The sequence below is a fragment of the Lactuca serriola genome, chromosome 5, assembly GCF_051521515.1.
Source record: "Lactuca serriola cultivar US96UC23 chromosome 5, Lser_US96UC23_V15, whole genome shotgun sequence".
NCBI lineage: Eukaryota > Viridiplantae > Streptophyta > Magnoliopsida > Asterales > Asteraceae > Lactuca > Lactuca serriola.
Genome location: NC_136412.1, coordinates 324393873 through 324413088, shown reverse-complemented (window position 1 = coordinate 324413088; position 19216 = coordinate 324393873). Strand labels below are relative to the sequence as shown.

The 19216-nt window shown below is 36.2% G+C and overlaps 1 protein-coding gene across 1 annotated transcript; it reads right to left on the bottom strand.

Moving 5' to 3' along the window:
* Positions 1–366: 366 nt before the first annotated feature.
* Positions 367–3707, bottom strand: LOC145055129 (delta(12) fatty acid desaturase FAD2). The gene is made up of 2 exons (XM_079003419.1): positions 3559–3707; positions 367–1742 (listed from the first exon to the last, which is right to left on the bottom strand). The coding sequence occupies exon 2, from the start codon at positions 1729–1731 to the stop codon at positions 592–594; it is 1140 nt and encodes a 379-aa protein (XP_078859545.1). The 5' UTR covers positions 1732–1742; positions 3559–3707; the 3' UTR covers positions 367–591.
* Positions 3708–19216: the final 15509 nt, after the last annotated feature.

The window sequence follows — 19216 nt, the reverse complement described above, 5'->3', positions numbered from 1 at the left end:
TTTCACTGTTGCAATAATGAAAAATCTATTACATTAGGAAAAACTAAAAAAAACAAATAATAAAGGGGTTCTTTAATAAAACTGAATCATTTATGATGTATGTAAGGCGTAATAAACGAGTTTATATTTTGAATTTATTATAATTTAGTGCTTTATAATATCATTAAAATAACTTAATGTTAACCTAGTTATTAGCTAGAGTTCTAAAAACTACTTTAATGTTCATGATTCCAACTTCTTAATGTACCCTCTGAGTAGTTCTATCAGAGGTTAACAACCGTTTATTCGGACTTTTTTGGTTTGCTATTAACCGTTTATTTGGACTTTTTAGGTTTGCTTAAAACTATATAAAATTTTAGAGACAAATTGATGCTTAGATAAAGCTCCATTCGAAAAAACTAAAACAGAGTGGCTACAAACATCAAGTTCGAGTACATAACTTATTATTCAACTCTCACTACAATTTCCACGTCCGTTTTCAAACGGGCATCAAAACAAAACCAAACACTAAACAACACAACTAAAAAAAAAAAAAGAGATAAACTTTCGCCACTCTTTCCTTCGATTCCATATCTCTATTCATTCATTCATTCATTCGATCTTATTCCCATACCAATAAACCCCAGTCTTCACCTCCTCATCTTTATCAACATAAATACACTCCTTAGTCTCCCTATACATGGCCTTAAAAACCGAAGTCCCATCAAACTGATAATAATCCCCCAAAATCGGCTTAATCGCTTCAGTCGCTTCCATCGCATGATAATGAGGCATAGTCGAAAACAAATGATGAGTCACATGAGTATCTGTAATATTATGAAACACCTTGTTCAAAACCCCGTAATCCCTATCAATAGTCGCAAGGGCCCCACGCAACCAATCCCATTCAGTCGAGTCATAGTGGGGCAACGACGCGTGCGTGTGTTGCAAAAACGTGATCAAAACAAGGAACCCGTTCACCACAACCAACGGGCCCCCGTACATAGCTAGGACCCACGCAAGCCCTTTCATTGTCGAAAGACGAAAAAGCCCATAAAGAATCGCGAAAATTCCCGCGTCGGAGATAAAGATTTGTGCGCGTTCGCGGTTCGAGTAAATCGGACTGTTCGGGTCGAAATGGCACGCGAAGCGGTCGTAGTATCGACCGGATACGTTAAACATTAGGTATAAGGGCCATCCTAGGGTTAGGGTTACTAAAAGGGTTAGGATTCGGCCCGGAGGGTTGTTTAGGTATTTTGCGGTTGACCGGACGTTTGACTTTAGCTTCGGAACGAAGACTTCATCGTGCTCGATTGACCCGGTGTTGGAGTGGTGGCGGCGGTGACTGTATTTCCATGAGAAGTACGGGACGAGGAGGGCGGAGTGGAGGATGAGGCCGACAGTGTCGTCGAGCCATTGGTAGTCGCTAAACGCGTGGTGACCGCATTCGTGGGCGATGACCCAGACACCGGTTAGGACACACCCTTGTAGGGCCCAGTACACGGGCCATGCCACGTAGGATAGAGGGTGGGGAAGGGTAGGGATGTAATTTGACGCAAGGTAGTAGAATATGGACGCGATTGTGAGGTCGTAGACGACGTATGAGAACGAGCGGATAACGGATCGGTTGAAACAATGGGGCGGGATTGCTTTCTTGAGTTCGCCAACTGTGAATGGTGGTTTTTGGTACGGGACCCGTTGGGGGGTATTTTTGTCATTTGACACCTTCGACATTCGCCCTCCGGCACCCATTGTTCAATCACCTATACATAAAAAAAATAAGATTGAAATATCACAAGTTAGCTTATAATATAAGTGGGGTGGGGTCCATGATAGTTGAGCATAAATCAAATATCTCAATAATTTAATACCAAATTTTCCATAAGAAGAAACACGCTTTCTTGAAATAAAAAAAACACTGATAATGCATCACATGGTATGCCAATTTTGACTGACAACATTCAAAGTATACCAAATTTATAAAACTATTAAACATTAAGTTGACCAACATAGTAAATATCGAAAAAAAAGTAGAGCTATTTGTGAAAAGAAACAAACACAGTTTGCTATTAACTTGAAAATGTTGATGGAATCATGAGTCATGTGATTTAAAAACACGGGAAGGTGAACTTGAATTCAATAACTTTTGAATCATAAATGAAGTTAAGTACATGCCCAAACCTAGGAGGGAACTATGAAATTCAAAGGACAACCACATAATTAGATCTGATTTGATGTAAGGGATGTGACATAAATAAGGGGGTTGTTGGGAAAAGCATATTATATATAATAATAAGTTGCTGTTGGACAATATAAACAAAAATCAGTTCAGTAAGTTGTAAAAGTTTGGTGAGGCCCATGTGATACACAGTGCATGTTATTGAATACAAAAAGACAAAGACAAAAAAAAAAATTGTCATATTTTGGCGATAGTATCCAAGTCTCTCAAGTAAAGATTGTATCTAAAATATATAATAATATGTGGTGAACATTGAACAATAAAATGAAGAGATATCCAGTGATTTTAGCAAATTGCAAAAAACATCACTCTGTATTAACAGTTTCTCTTTTTAGCCCAAACATGTCAAATGGTTAAAGTCTTAAAGAAGATGGGGGAGATGGGGAAACATTTATGATTTTAGCTTTCAAAGTTGAGAAGATCTGTTAACTCTCTCAAATAAATCCAGTGATTTTCTTTTTCCGTTGTCAAAATAAGAGCAATAATCCAAACTTTTTCAGAAAACAGAACTCAAAAATCTGATACACAATTCGCAATACAAAAAATCTGATAAAGGAACCCGAATCAAAAATCAGAAATCTAAACTGATTATTAAAAATCACAGCAAGTATATCTAACCACAAATCAAAAATCAGAAATCAAGTTTGCTTTTTTTATAATGTTTTGATGTCAAATTGGGTAGTAGATGTATATGAAGTACTAGAAAACAGATTACCAAAATATCATAAAGTAGAAATCAAAAATCTCAACTTAAACATTGATAATGAACCACAAAGTATCAAAAATCTTTATGCAACTCCAGAGGAAATCGAGGAAGCATGTTATAGGAAAATTAAAAGCAAAAGTGAGCGATAAGTAAACATTGCAGTTTTCAATTACTTTATCAAAATAGAAAATCGTAGGTTGTTGAATGAATCAAATTTCACAAAAATCCAGCTCCAATAAAGAAGAAACACTTTTAGCAAGAAAAAACGAAACAAAAAGAGTAAAGTTAACAAAATCGGAATGAGATTGTTTCCATTCGCTGTTCATATTTGCTTAAATCAGCAACCCCAACGCTTACATCAGAAAGGAGGGACAGAATCAAGAAAAATGATTTCTCAGATCCACTTTTCAGCCACATTCCACATCAATCAATGTTCGAAAGTTTTAAGCACCGGAAATTTTAGATCTATCAAATATGAATCCCTTCGACTAAACTCAGGCCTTAATCCAACAAATACAGTCACGAATCACGGCATGCAAATTCAGTTTTCACAAATACAGACGCATATAAAACGAATGTATTTCAAATCTCTGTATCGATTCGAAAGATGAATGAAGAAGATAAAGATAATCACCTGAATGAAGCTTTTAGGCGTGAGTCGTCCTCTTTCTCCGTCTAAATCTGAATAGCGAAAGGGCCGTTCGGAAATGCCGGCCTACTCCATTGCAAGAGCATATGCTGGTATTTAAGCTTTAGGTTTTTACGTCTTGATGTGTGTGCTGACACTTGAGAGTATTGCCCACCACCACCGGGTGGGACCCACATTACGTGTTAAAGAAAGAGAAAACAATTAAAGCCCATATTTAATTTACCAAAATACCCTTAGCCATCTCCTACTCCATTCCTTTTCCCATTTGCAACTCATTCTACCGCCGACCACCACCACCTGCTATTCAGAACCACAACGCCACAAACACACATACACCAACGGGGGTTTTGTTTCGCACAACTCGAACCAGAAAACCCACAAATTCATCCTCCTTTCGTTGAAGCCGTTCCCCTAGGGTTGGTGCATATTTGGAAAAAGCAAACTCAAAATATGTTGCAGTCATCGGAGATACTTACTGACCGTTTCTGGAACTGTGATAAAGAAGATGAAAAGGGTGTTCATCGGAGATGGCAGGTGGTGAGGTGGTGGTCGCCGGTAAAAGAAATGCGAAGAGAAAGAAGAGGTTGACTGGAGATGCCTGGTAGAAAGGATAGGAGGAAGCTAAAGGGCGATTTCGTAAATTTGTATGAGATTTATTTCCTTTTTTTTTATTTTTTTAAATTAAAATATGGGTCTACCATGTTTTGGTAAATAAATTAAAATGAAAACAACGGGTTTTTACTTTTCACTGTCTTTAATGTTCAAGTTAAATACTTATTGGAATACAAATTTTTAAGACACGATTGTATAATTAGTTAATTATATTTTTGAAAAGTTTCAAGTTAAATATAAATATATGAAATTTTAAACCGTTGGTTGTATGATTATAAAACCATGAACGGTTCATCGATTTGGCTAATTTCTTTTTAAAATATGGGGCAAAGTATTTTTGGCAAACTTAGAAAAAAGATAATTATAAAATGATCAATTTATCTCTTTCTATTTTTTTTTTTATTTGTCGTTTAATTGTTTTTTCTTTAATCATTTGTTTATTAAGGCCTTGTATGGCAAAGAAGCTGAAAATGTTGTTGATAACTAATAAACTAACTTATAAATTAAATAATTAATAATGTTTGGTAAAAAAAATAACTTATAAGCTAAACATAAATATAAAAAACTGACATAAATAATATGCATTTAGATATATATGACTAAAAGAAAAAATAATAAATATAATCATATTTGAAATATTTTTTAAAGAACTTCACAAGTTAATCAAAAACTATCTAACTAATAAGCTTATCAAATCTAACTAATAAGCTAAAATAACCTATTTTATTTTACCAAACAGTAAATTACAATAAGTTACTTTATTTTCGTCAAACATGACTTAAGAAGACTTGATCGACAAGCCTAAGTGACCAACCCATAAACCCTTCACCCACCTTTCCCTTCTTATATCTGGCGGCCACCCTCCTCTCATCCCTTCTTCAAATTCAATGATCACATTCCTTCCCTTCCTTATATTACCACCCTACCCTTTTCCTCTTCCTCTTTAGCCACCAAGTTTCTTTCAAACCTAATTAGGAACAATATCCCTTCAATGGTTTTAGGTTTGTTGCGTGATATCAATTATAGAGCCAAAATCATTTGTGGTCGAAAAAATTAATGTTGAATAGTAATAACACATATCGAAGATTTGGGGTTATATTGGGGGTAGAAGCATAATATTTAAGATTGGATATGCTGGAAGATTTTGTGTGGGTCACGAACGATACTTTGGTTGAAACATAAGATGGAACGTATTTATCTCCTTCCATATTTCTCGTTGAAACATAAGCTAACAATAATCCATATTTGTTTTAAAGTTATCTAAAAGCGGATGTGTATAAGCCTACAGTTGAAAAGACCAAGTTGGCAGATTTTTTGAGCCATTTCTTCATACATTTGTAGAACATGATACTTTCAAAGTGTAGATCATTTGGGAAATACCATAGATCATTACTTTACACGAGAAATATATGGATCATCAAACAAACATATTTTTAAAGCGGTTTACATACGCACACACTACATTACTCCTAAATTTACATATTTTCGTTCACAACCAGACTTGAACCCTTAACAATTTAGTTCAGTCAACTCCTGATACACCCAAGGCGCCCTTTGGTATAAAACAAACATATAAAGTGACTGCTTTTTGTTTGCAGGTTGTGTTGGATTGAGTGATTGCCTCTTATAAGCAAATAGTGAAGTTCTTTAAGTGAGGAAAGAGTTCTATAAGAAATTAAAAGACAACCCATGGGTTCGAGGAGACAAAGTTTATGTAAGTTATGGTATAATCAAGTTATTGATGGGTTGTTGTCGGAATTAGAGTTATGTAATAATAAAGTATGGCAGTAGAGATTTGGAGCGATGGAAGCGTATTTGATGAAAAGTTTTTAAAATTAATGTATTATGCCACTGAAGTTTTTGATGATGATCGTTGATATCAAAGCAATAACAAAATGGTTAATTTTGTATATTTCTCTATTAAGTAGCAAAAAATATCATATTTGTCAAACCTTAAATTTATATATCATATTTATCATTTCTTAATTTTCAAGATATTGTATTTGTCCTTTTTTTTTTTTACAATTTGTAATCAATTTTGTATAAATTTTATAATCATTATAATTTAAAAAATAAAAATAAATTGACCATGTTGCCCTCAAAATAAGAAAACCATTTTTCAGATAAAATAGATGCCCAAAATAACACACAATTTTTAAGGGTTTGTAAAGGTTTTATAAGTGTATTTTCATCAAAATGATGATATTAAATACAACTTGTAAGGGTTTGATAAACATATTTAATTTGTATGAATATGGTGCAGACACAGTTGATGACATCTCACTGGTAAAATATAAAAAGTAGATTGGGTCTGTGACCCAAAGATCGGTTATCATAAGGCTTTGGGCCTTGGGGAAAGAGAGATTTAGACCCCTTTAGGTGTGGATAATGTGGATTAGGTGATTTAGGAGTTCGTTTTGCGTTTTGAAGCCCAAGGGTATAACCATAAAATGTCAGTTTGGACCTTTTATGAATTTTGGATTTAAGTTTGGAAAGTTATAAGGCAATGGGGAGTTGATAGAAGTGTAGAGCTTCTCATTACCTTTTCCTGGATATAAAGATCGTCGAAATCAAATTTAGAACGAAAAAATTATGGTCTTCGGAAGTTTGGTGGTATTATGGCTAAACCTAGTACGTTGGGTGAACTAGGCAGATGGATTGCGGATACCCTCTTCAAAACGATCTTTTTGTAGACTAAGATCTAACATCTTTGTATCCTTCTCAGCAACCCATTTTTCAATCATTTTGATACTCTTCTTAGTCTTTTTCATCCATTCTTCATGCTCTTTGATTTTCTTTTTCTTCATATTTATCCATTGTTCGACATTTTTGCATTATGATGCAATGAATTCAATATGTTCAGTGAGATCTCGGGATGACTGTTTATCTTGTTTTTGTTGTTCTTCAGCCCATTGCAACTCTTTCATAGTTTCATCGGACATATATGGCCCTTCCGAAGAGGCTGTAACAAAAGGGTCGACTGGATCACAGTAGTAACAATTAACTTCATTGTAGGAGCAAACCTGAAAATTTGAAGATAAGCTCATAATGAAGTTGAAAAATGATATATTATTTATATGAACTCATAATGTCAATTTATAAAACGTTTAACTCCGCGGAAGCAACTTGGCATATATGTCCACATAATTGACTTGTCAGTAGGGCTGACAATTCTCGACACGACACGCGACACGACCCGCGACACTACACGAAGTAAGTGGGTTTGGGTTGAGTTTTTCAACCCGCTAACCCGCCAACCCGCCAGCCCGTTTATTAAACGGGTTATATATGGGTTTCTCAAAAACTAAACGGGTTGACCCGCCAACCCGTTTATATTCTTAATAAAAAAAATTATTTTATTTTTAAATGTATTTATGTATCAAGTATTAATATTTAATAAGTATTATATAATATATAGCATTGATTCATAGACCATTTGACTGTTTTGAAATTTTGACTCGTGGTGGATGGTCTAAGGTCGTAAGTCGTAACCTATAAGGCTAAGTCTGTAACATGTTTCTATGAATATTTTTAATTTTCATTTGGATGTTTAAGACTTAAATGTCTAAAATTCAGACCCCACGAACCCAAATCTGACCCACGAACTCGCCAACCTGGGAACCCGTATAAATAAATGGGTTGACGGGTCATATATGGGTTTATGTTCCAAACCCGCCAACCCGTGACCTGTATATTTGTGTTTGGGTTGGTTGACCCGCCAACCCGCCAACCCACGACACGCCAACCCGAACACGACACGATTGTCAGGCCTACTTGTCAGTCCGCATAACTGAATTGCCGATCGGCGGAAGTAACTGAATTGGCAATCCGCGGAAGTAACTTGACAGTCCGCTGCCAGTCCGCGTAACTGACTTGGCAATCCGCATAGCTGAGTTACCAGTCCGCGTAACTAACTTGTGAGTCCACATAACTGAGTTGTAAGTCTGTATAACTGACTTGACAATCCGCGTAACTGACTTGTCAGTCAGCATAACTGACTTGGCAGTCACCGTAACCTATCTTTTTATATAATAAAGCTTGTATCTATATGAAACTCACATCTTTTATTCACAAAAGGGATCCTTTCACAAAATGGCGTCCAATGTACCAACTTCTTCGAATGCAGCAAATCCGTCCAATACAGCAGCTCCATCAAATGGTACACGTCCATGGACGACAACAGAGGTGTTGGTCATAACACGATGATGGATTACCGTTTACGAGGGTCTACCAACAATGGCTACCCCTCATTGCCTTGTTGGTGATGAATGGCCCCGCTTAATAGCTTTGTTCAACCATGAGGTGGGAGAAGGACAAGAACGGCTAAAACCCAATATTTTTAGTAAATGGATGCTTTAAAGAAAAAAGTCACATGGTTAAATCGATGCTATAATTATGAGAAAATGTGGCGCTCTCATGCAGACGATGAAGAACTTTTTGAAGAAGTGAACGGATATTACATTTTCGAGTTTAATGGAAATGAGTTCGAGTATAAGAACGTTTGGAATTTCGTTAAAAATAAACATTTTTTCATGTAGACGACTCTTTTATTTATAATGTTTTATGTAATGTTTGACAATCTTATATCTTATTCGTAATGTTTATGTTTATGTTTTATTTTTGTAATGTTTTTATGTTATTTGTAATGTTTTTTTTTTATTTGAATGTATCGTAATATTCTTTTAGTGCATTATGTTTCAAAAAATAAATGATAAATAACATAATACAAATGCAGAAAAAAAAAATCAACCATAGTACATATAAATAAAGCAATACAAATGCATTACACGTTAAAAATACGGGAGATCTTTCAAAAAATTCCAAGAGGCTTCATAGTAGAAAATCTCTCCGTTGCTAAAGGATTTTTGTATTCTTCTTTAGCTGCCTCCAAGATGTCTTCCTCAGTATCATTCAAACGTGCGTCTTCAATGTTCTTATAAATATCGTTGAATAACACAGCTTCTGTTTTCAATTCATACCATTTTGCTGCTTTATCAAGGGTGTTGCGATGGTTTTCTAAGGTGGTTTAAGCGTCATTGTTAAAGGTATTGGTTAAACGGGACCAAAATATTGTATCATTCAAACGACTGTTCTCGTAGACATTAATATATGCACGAGTTAGAAACAAATAGTCCTCAACGGTCCATGGTTTTGAACCCATTGTAAGAGATACAAAGTAGATGCATTGATATAGATTAGATGAAATGATACATATTTTTGAGTCATTTTATAGTGAAATGTAATTTACAACTTCTCAGTCCGCATAACTGACTTGGCAGTCTGCGAAACAAATATAATAACAAAAAAACACATACTTATATTAAACAAAATTACTAAAAACAGGTATTTCATATTAATATATACAAAGTTCCTAAAAACAAGTTATATAGTGTCCCAAATTATATTTGTCATCCTATTTCTATATATAAATATCGCATCTCTACGTGGCCTATCAATCTTCACCGGTACCCCCGAAACAATTATCTCTTCATAAACATGCATACAAATACTCCACAATCCCCTCTATCTTCGATGTATTTCTGTTGTGGCACATATATAGCTTCAACAAAGTCCACAATTACAGTGTCTCTGTGTCCATCAGGGAAATCGTTCTAGTACTTAATCACATCTAGCTCTGAGATAATACAATCCCCAAAACTTTGGAATTCTCCACCGATCTTGTACGTTGTGAAGAAATTCATAGATCGTGCTTGTTAGGCGTGTCAAACCCAAGAAATAATAGGGGTAGGATATACTCCTAAGAAAACTACTATATTGCACTAAAAGGTAGTACAAGGCAAGTAGGGTCAATCCATAGAGACACAGGACAATCGGTCTAATACCTCTTTGCGCAAGGTACTTGTTCACAAAAGATTAAAGAGGGGGAAGGGGGTTTGAATGCAATGATTAAACAAACAAATTAAAACACGAGTAATCAGCTAAATGAGTGAATTAAATTCAAAATTTGTAAGGGCTCCAACTTCATGTATGACAACTTAGCAATGTGATTCAAAGATGACTCAATATTCGTCCAGTTCTATCTAAGTTGGTACTTGAAAGTGTTAATAAGCTCTAACACTTCCCATTCACCACATTAATTAACCAAAACAAGCTCTTTGATTAACCCTAACCTTACTAACCTAATCTAAACAAGCTCTTAGAATTAGATTAAAAGATTGCTTTAAGTTTTATGTGAATGTTCCCAGCAACACCCAATACTCCTCACAAGCTCGGGAGTGTAAGAATGTGTGAATAAGATTTACACTAAATTCATTCAATGGAAATCAGTTTAGTGCTTGTTACTTACTCCAGTTCACAAAACAATTATGGATTTTGCAAAATAGATAACTTGAATGACCTAACCCTAATTCAAATGGCCAATAAGAATCACAATTAGAATCAAACATTTGATTAAAGAAAAACCGAATTCACTATATAGAAATTAAGAACAAACATCATGTCATATGATTAAAGTTACACCAAGAAGTCAAAACATGAAATTGGAGAAACTAGGGTTCTAGCCACACATGGCTAGAACAAGATCACAAGTTTAAAAGATGGAAATAATGTGCAATTACAACTTACAAATACTATAAATAATGTTTCCAAATGATTACTGATCAAACCCTTGCAAAAACCTTCGAAAATCCTTCTCAAAATGTGCTCTGATATGTTGTGTGTGTCCCCAAATGACCCAAATACCTAGATATGAAAAATAGGAAAAAGTGCCAAAAGGCAGTTTTTTGGTCGAACACGGCCCGTGTCAAAATAGAACAAATCAACACGGGTTGTGTTGAGTGAAATTTGGCCTTTAATCCTCGATTCCAACCCCTAAGTTCGATGCTCAAATTTGCTCAGTTGGGCCAACACGGCCCGTGTCAAAATAGACTTAACTGACACGGGTCGTGTTCAGTGAAGTCAACAGCTCCCATTTTGGTCAACACGGCTCGTGCCCATTCTGCAGTGTAAATCCAACACGGGCCATGTACTCCTCTGACTCTGAATCTAAACTTGATTTTTCCAACTTTTTCGTTCTTCGCCCGATCATCCCGAAATCTTCACCAATGCTTCCCGGCACCTCCCAAAGCGCATTCCAACCTCCGGTTTACCTGAAAAAGACATGAAAATGTGCAAATAAAGTTGTTCTAGAGACCAATATGAATATGATGAAATGCAAGACAAATGAAGAACAATTGTGCTAAATAGATACATAAAAGGGGCTAAAAGATGTGCAAAAAGGTGCAATAAATGCACCTAATAGTGTTGAATCATAAATGTTTACTTTCCATATTTTTAAATGTAGCACTGCCAAAAAACCAATAGACACCAACAACGTTGATGGGGAATTGAACTTAGAAAATAACAATTAATTAAATAGTAGTAAATTCGGTAATATTATATATATATATATATATATATATATATATATATATATATATAACTAAACTAACCATATCCACATCCTTCCATTTGTGATAGCCTCCAACACCATTTGCTACATTCCTAAAAAAATATGATTTTTTGGGTTGCAAATTGAGTTCTTAAGAGTATATCGTCTGCCTTGCGTTCGTCGGTCGTCTTTCCATGAGCAAGCCACTCCATATTGCAATATGTTGTACATGTTAAGATAAAAATGATACAATTATTTATATAAATTATCAACTAAAAAAGTAGATAAAATTTAACGAATGTTATCGAATAAATTAACCACCCAGAGTCAGTAACTGCAAGTAACGTTGACCAAAACTCGACATCCAGTAGGAGTATATGCAGCCTGTGTATAGTGTTGTGGTTGGAAGAGATCATATTCCATGCTTTCCAAAAACCTAACGTACTAGCAGCATAAAAACTGTCTAACAGTAGATGATTTGAAACATCACTAATGTCTTCGTTCACAATGTCTTCATTTGTTTTTTCGGGACACTCCACTGCTTTTTTCCTTTGGTTTGATGATTTTCTTCAATTTTGGTGTGTCCATCTAAAAAATTAAAATGTTAATTAATTATCAACAATGTAATATTTTATAAATACACCAAATTTAAAATAAATTAATACCGTTATAAACGGCGTCCGCTGATACCGTGAAACACCCCTCGTTCGATGCGGCCTAACAATAGGAGTGACTGTTTTTTTGTGATGTTGAACCATGTCCGGTGACGGCTCAACATATTGCCCCGTAGGTGCAGGCCCAACTTCCCCCTTCCAAACTATGCATAAATGTATCATCATAATTCAACTTTGTACCATGGTAATATGGTTCTTCCTCCTCTTCATTTACAATGTCCTCTTCCCCACTAAACCCTGTATGTGGTTTATCTTTGTTCTATAATACACGGTCTACTTTAGAAGTTAAGTCAGCCACAACGCATATTAGACACTTCACTAATGCCTTTGTGCTCGTCTTCTTCTTCTTTACCGACATTGTTGATGTATCGCTTGACATATAACTTCTTTCTATTTGAGGTTGTTGCGAGGTAGAAGCATTTGTGGTCGTTTCAGTCGAAGATGTTTCCGACTTGTACTTCTTTCTTCGAGGAGGCAAGGCAACAATAGGTGGTGGACTTTGCTTCTGTGTGGGAGATTTTTCATGGTTAAGAGTCCAATTCACATAGCAAATGTAAAACAGCTCCATGATCCCCGTCTCATTTGCCACGACAACAACATGATGGTTGTTAGGCTGCAAAAATCAGATTGTTAGTTTAACATGAAAAACATTGGAATTTGTAATTATATATAATTATAATATAAAAAGCATACCACAAACACCTTGATTATTTGACAACATTGAACTCAAGATAATGATGTTTTTCTTCTCCACGACCTCATTCACTACAATTATGTCGGCATGCGAACATAATAATTTATGTTACCTCTGGGAACGTCTCCAAAGTCCATATCTATGGAAAAAAGGTAAGTATGATGCTATTATAGTATAAAAATAAAAGTATAATGGTATTATATTGTACAAATGGAAGTACAATGCTATTGTGGTATAAAAACGAAGTATGATAACTATTTAAATACATTAGAAACTAACCTTAAACGAAAGCATAAAACCGGCAACGATACACTTGTGTACTTTCTTTGATTCGGGATTGGATTGCTTGAATATTCTGAAATTTTCTATTTCTCAAAGATTCCACACATCAACCCCGAAGTATAGGTACAGAAATATGTACCCCATGCAAACCTGCAATTTTCAATTTATTTATTATAATTATTATTTTATTTAAACACAATTTTTAAATGTAATACATGTTCCAATCATATATATTATCAGCAAGCTTGTATACTGCCGCGGGAATGCCCGTTTTAACGTCTCGTCCGTGGAGACCTTTCAACATAAAAACAAGATGGATAAGCAATAGAGTATCTTCATCCTGAAGTGTCAAATAATTCGGAGACATAATGTAGTCTTGTAAATCTTTGAGCTGTAAACGTGCATCTGTAATGTTTGGGAACAACTGAGCCCGAAGATTTTAATTTGACTAGCCTCTTTCGTCATGGAGTAAATCCACATAAGGACCAACTCTTAACACACTAAACAAAATATACTCAATTTCACCAAAATCCAACTGCATCCCTTGTAACTCAAACATAAACCTCCCCGATTCAAACACTTCTTGAGACCGTACTTCATGCAACATCATCAAATGCACAAGTAAGGGGTCACCATTGGGGACATGCATTCCTAAGAATCTTCCAAACGGTGAAGCTTCAAATAATGCTCGTTGCGATTGACTTAGCCGCGAAAAATAGTCTTTAATGATCGTACCGACCACGCCTTTTAAAGTTAAATCAGCTTTTTGTTTGAGATCATCGTGCTACGAAACATATAAATTTAATTTAATATAAAACGTTAGTAATTGAAAATAAAAACAAGGTTTTAAAATTACATAGTTAATTCGGTTAAGGCAATAAATAGCAACGTACTTTCAATTTATATTATAAAATTAAAAAAATACCCAATTATAACATTCACATCAATTTACATAAAAAATTAAATAGCAACGCACTTTCAAAATAATTGCTATAAAGGGTTCATTTTGAAATTAATTGATATAAAATGGCAGAAAAAAAAGGGAAAAATAGCATTTTAGGTCATTCCGCGGAGGTTATAGGTCATTCCGTGGAGACCCCTATGCAGAGTGACCTATCCCCTCTGCGGAATGGATATTAGCCATTTCAATTAAAGAGTAGGTCGTTCCGCGGAGAGTATATGTCACTCTGCGGAGGTCCCTCTATGGAGTGACATATCCCTCCGCGGAATGGATCTTCGTTATTTCAATCCTGTTTTAATCCTAAATCTAAATCTAAACATTTTGCAGGTTATGAATTGCATATTCATTCCATTTTAATCCTAAATTTAAACAATACGAAAAAGGGAAACATTAATCTAAAGAGGGAAACGTGAAAACGGATTACCCAGGAGTCGTATCCATCGTCGAAAATGTTGGGGAAATGTCGATCCATCTGCTGGCACTAGCAAATTTCGTCCAAAGCGGGGTTAAAGTCGATGTCGGAGAAAGCGAGGCCGATGCCGGTTGCTGTCAGATGAATGGGAGTATGTAACGCTCTAAAAATTCCAACCAATTTAAACTTTTCAAAAACAACCCAATTTCATTAAGTTATTACAAAAAGGTTTTCAATACGTTTATTATCAGAGTATTCCCAGAACCATATCATAAAACATAAACACGAGGAGCGGTACGATCACGCCTTTGCCTTGCCACTGTCTCCTGAAGTACCTGAAACGTTAAACCACAACTGTAAGCCCGAAAGCTTAGTGAGATACCCCCAAAATACCAACCACGTATACCATACACATAACATAACATAACCGAACAGCCATGCACTTCGGGTCTATTGTGTGACTGGTTCGACGCACCGGGCCTACAGTCCACTTGGTCCACCCTACGAGTCTAGCCATATACATCGAGCCTACAATGTGATTGGTCCGCCCGCACCGGGCCTTCAATCCACCTGGTACACTCTCTGAGTCTACAGTATAACTGGTCCGCCCGCACCGGGCCTTCAGCCGGCCTGGTCCACTCTCCGAGCCTCGGCACGTCTGATCCGCCCTCTTGGGGCCTACAGTCTATCCGGACCGCTCGCTGGTCCTTCAGGGTAACCGGTCCGCCCTGGGTATGTTGGCCTACAGCACAAAGCAGGACCCGCCTCAACCCAACCCCAATCCAACAACCATGTGCACATAAACATATAATCATATATCAATTCACAACTAATCAAACCGATCTTAGCAAATCACATACATAGCACATCCTTACTAGGATTCCGACCTAACCAGTCACTAGCATAGCATCATCCTATAAACCAGGATACCGACCCTAACCAGGTCTCTAATATACACCATCCTAACTACCAGGATGCAAACATAACAAAGCAATAGCATAACAAACAACTACTCGGATTTCCATCCGATAAAGGGTCGGCATTGGTGCCTTAGACCCTGCTAATATAGTAAGGATAACTCACCTCGCAACTGCCGACTGAAAAGATAAGATCACGCTGCTCCAACCTCCGACACGAACTCCACCACTGATCAATACCAAATGACTGAACTCAATAAATACCAATAATTACCAAAACACCCCTGGAAGTCAACTGGTCAACTCTTAGTCAAAGTCAACCTTCCTAACTGACTCTACTCGCCGAGTCAACCCGCTGACTCGTCGAGTCCCTATACTCAGAAACTCCCAATCCACGACTCAACTCGCCGAGTCGCCCCAAGACTCGCCGAGTCCAACCAACTCTTAGTCACTTCCTGCTCAACTCATTGAGTCATCCCTTGACTCACCGATTCACTGCTCAACCAAAAAGGTTAGGACTTTACGACCAGACTCACCGAGTCCAAGGCGACCTTCAACAGACTCGCCGATTTGTTCTTCCAACTCGTCGAGTTCGTGCCTATCTTCATTCAACTCGCCGAGTCCACCCATAGAACTCGCCGAGTCTCTTCAGTTCTCATTCCATACAGAGGCTTTCCAAGTCATGCAGAGGCTCAAATCCCTAGATCTACCCTTCTACAAGCCATTCCTCATGTAAAGTGGCAAACTTTACGTGAACTCTAGGAACTATGAGCCCAAAATGCTCTAGGGTTAAGGCTAAGGACAAAAGAGCTTCACCAACAACTCTTATACAAGAACTTTATGACATATAGGACCATCACAAGCTTAGATCTGAAATAGCATCCTCAGATCCAAGATTCTATCTCAAATTAGATCTCATATCAATCACCATACATGAATCCATGAAGAAATAGCTTAAGGAAATGGTTCCTTACCCCTGAAATGAGCCCAACCAATTGTAGATTTCTGATCTCCCCAAGCTTCCTGATACAAGCCTCCAACCTTCAAGCTTCAAGCACCAAAGATCCTCCTCCAAGCTCTAATTTACTCAACAATGGGGTCTCCTCATGAATTAGGGTTTTCTGGATCTCAAATGGTCAGCAAAGAGACTGAGGGGAAAACATAAGGTTCCTTATATAGGGTGCAAACCCTGTAAAATAGGGTCTCTCATTCCAGCACCGACTCGCCGAGTCTAGCCGCCGACTCGCCGAGTTGGTCACTAAACTCGTGACCAAAATCGCGACTCGACTCGTCGAGTCTATCCATGGACTCGCCGAGTCTATCCATGGACTCGCCGAGTCTATCCTCCTTAATTACACTAAGCACCCTGAACTTTGTACTTCTGAACTCGGGGTGTTACAGAGTAGTAATGCGGAGACACGAAGAATAGAATTGAAGTCGAAAAGGAGGCCAGGGGGATAGTGGGGGACCAAAGAGGAGACCCGTTTTTACAAAGAGGGGATGGGCGGAATTACAAAAATACTCCGATTCGGCAGAGCATTCGTCAGTCCGCGGAGCCCGTAGATGAGTGCTCCGCGGAATGCATGTATAAAGCCGAAATTTTGGATTTTTGTGACTAAATTTTGAAATCCAGCCCCAAAAAATGTCTATAGCCGTCTTTTTCCCTGCATAATATTGTATTTTCTTTATTATTTCCACTTACTTCTCCTTTTTGCTTTTTTAAATTTCACGAAAATATTTATGAGTGTATATTTAGAGCCAAAAAAAAGAATGATATATTTTCAATTAATTTATTTGATGTAGATTGTGGTATACTTTTTTATATACATCATTTCAATTATTTGTCATAATTTTCTAAGTATATTAATAACTTTTGTGTAGAGATAGAATTCCGTTAACATCTTGATTTTTCTTTAAATTATTCACCGACAATACAAAAGATTATGTTATTTTTGTTTTTCTAAGATCCGAATTTTTTTTCCATCAATTATATTTTATTAGTTAATGATATACTTTAAGAAATAATAAAAGAAGTTGGATGGTCATTGTAAATTCGTATGAAGATACGTGACGTTTCAGAAAAAAATAAAAAATAAAAAAAATAAAACAAATCAATCAAAAATAACAATAAATAACGTTAAATTAAAAGTTCTACTAAATTATAAATAAATAAAAATATACGTCTAGTTGAAACATAAAAGCGATCAAAATGATAATGTCCTAAGTTGCAGGTTCTTATAAACGGTGGGATAATTTCTTCATCACTTTTATTTGAAAAAGGATTTGTTATTTATGGTCTGATCATCTGTTTTATATTAAAAAAGTTTGTTATTTGAGGTAATATGATAAATTTATATTTATTTTTAATTTTTTTTAAAGTTATAATTGTTGGTGATTTGTTATCATCAATGTTATTTAAGTGTAATGAGATTACTTTGTTGACAAAAAGTGATCTTGATAAATATTAAACAAGTAAGGAAGGTGTGGAGTACACACTTGTTAAAATTTGATCAGGTATCAAAGTACAATGTCATTTATGGGCGAAGACCCTGAACAAACGGGGGTCCGGGGGCAGCGCCCCTGGAAGCGGGGTCCAAGGGGCAGAGCCCCTGGCTGGGATCGAGTTGTTTTGATATTTATTCAAAATGTCCGTTTTATGACCGTTTTGGTGATTTTGTGACAGTTTTTAGACAATGATCTAAAAGTTAGTTTTTGTCTCTTTTTCTGGTACTCATGAAATTATACACTCTCATTCTCTTTCTTTCTCTCTGAATTTTTCTGAGTCTTATCCAATTGGGGATTTGGGAGTACCACCAAAATGCTTCGATTTGATAGTGATAATCACGATTCTCATATTTCCAAGTGCCGTTAAATCCATATTTCTAACAAAAATCAAAGTAATCTGTGATCATGGCAAGTGGTGATTTGTGAAGGATATGACAAGCAAGTTTAACAAATTGAACAAGTTTGAAGGACAAGATTTCGTAGATGGCAGAAGAAGATGCACTTTCTCCTTACCACTCTAAAAGTGGTGTATGTTCTAAGTACACCCATGTCAGTCTTACCAGAATCTGTTGAAGATGAAACTCTAGATGCAACAAGAAGAAGATCAAAGTGGGAAAATGATGATTACATATGTCGTGGTCATATTCTTAATGATATGTCTGACTCTTTGTTTGATATCTATCAAAATTTCGAATCTGCAAAAGAACCGTGAGATTCTCTTGAATCCAAGTATATGGCTGAAGATGCTTCTAGCAAGAAGTTTCTTGTTAGTAACTTTATGGGTTATAATATGATTGACTCCAGGCCTGTTATGAAACAATTCCATGAAATGTTAAGGATTTTGGGACAGTTTGTTCAACACAATCTGAAAATGAATGAAGCCATTTTTGTGGCTGTGATCATTGACAAATTGCCCCCTTCCTGGAAGGATTTGAAACACAATCTGAAACATAACAAAGAGGAATTGACTTTGATTCAACTTGGAAGCCATTTACGGATTAAAGAGTCCTTAAGGACTCAAGAAGTCTAATAGGGACTAAAACCCCAAAAAATGCATACCATAGGGACCATTTTTGCAGTTTTGTCTTTATATTTAGAATATGGTATATAAGAGTATTACTAAAGGGACTTATTTTACTATTTGATTTACCATTTATCACAACTTAATATCATTGAGTTGTCTATTTTTTGTGTGA

Excerpts from the sequence above, each read along its gene's own strand:
- LOC145055129 (XM_079003419.1), bottom strand. The coding sequence starts at position 1,731 with ATGGGTGCCGGAGGGCGAATGTCGAAGGTGTCAAATGACAAAAATACC.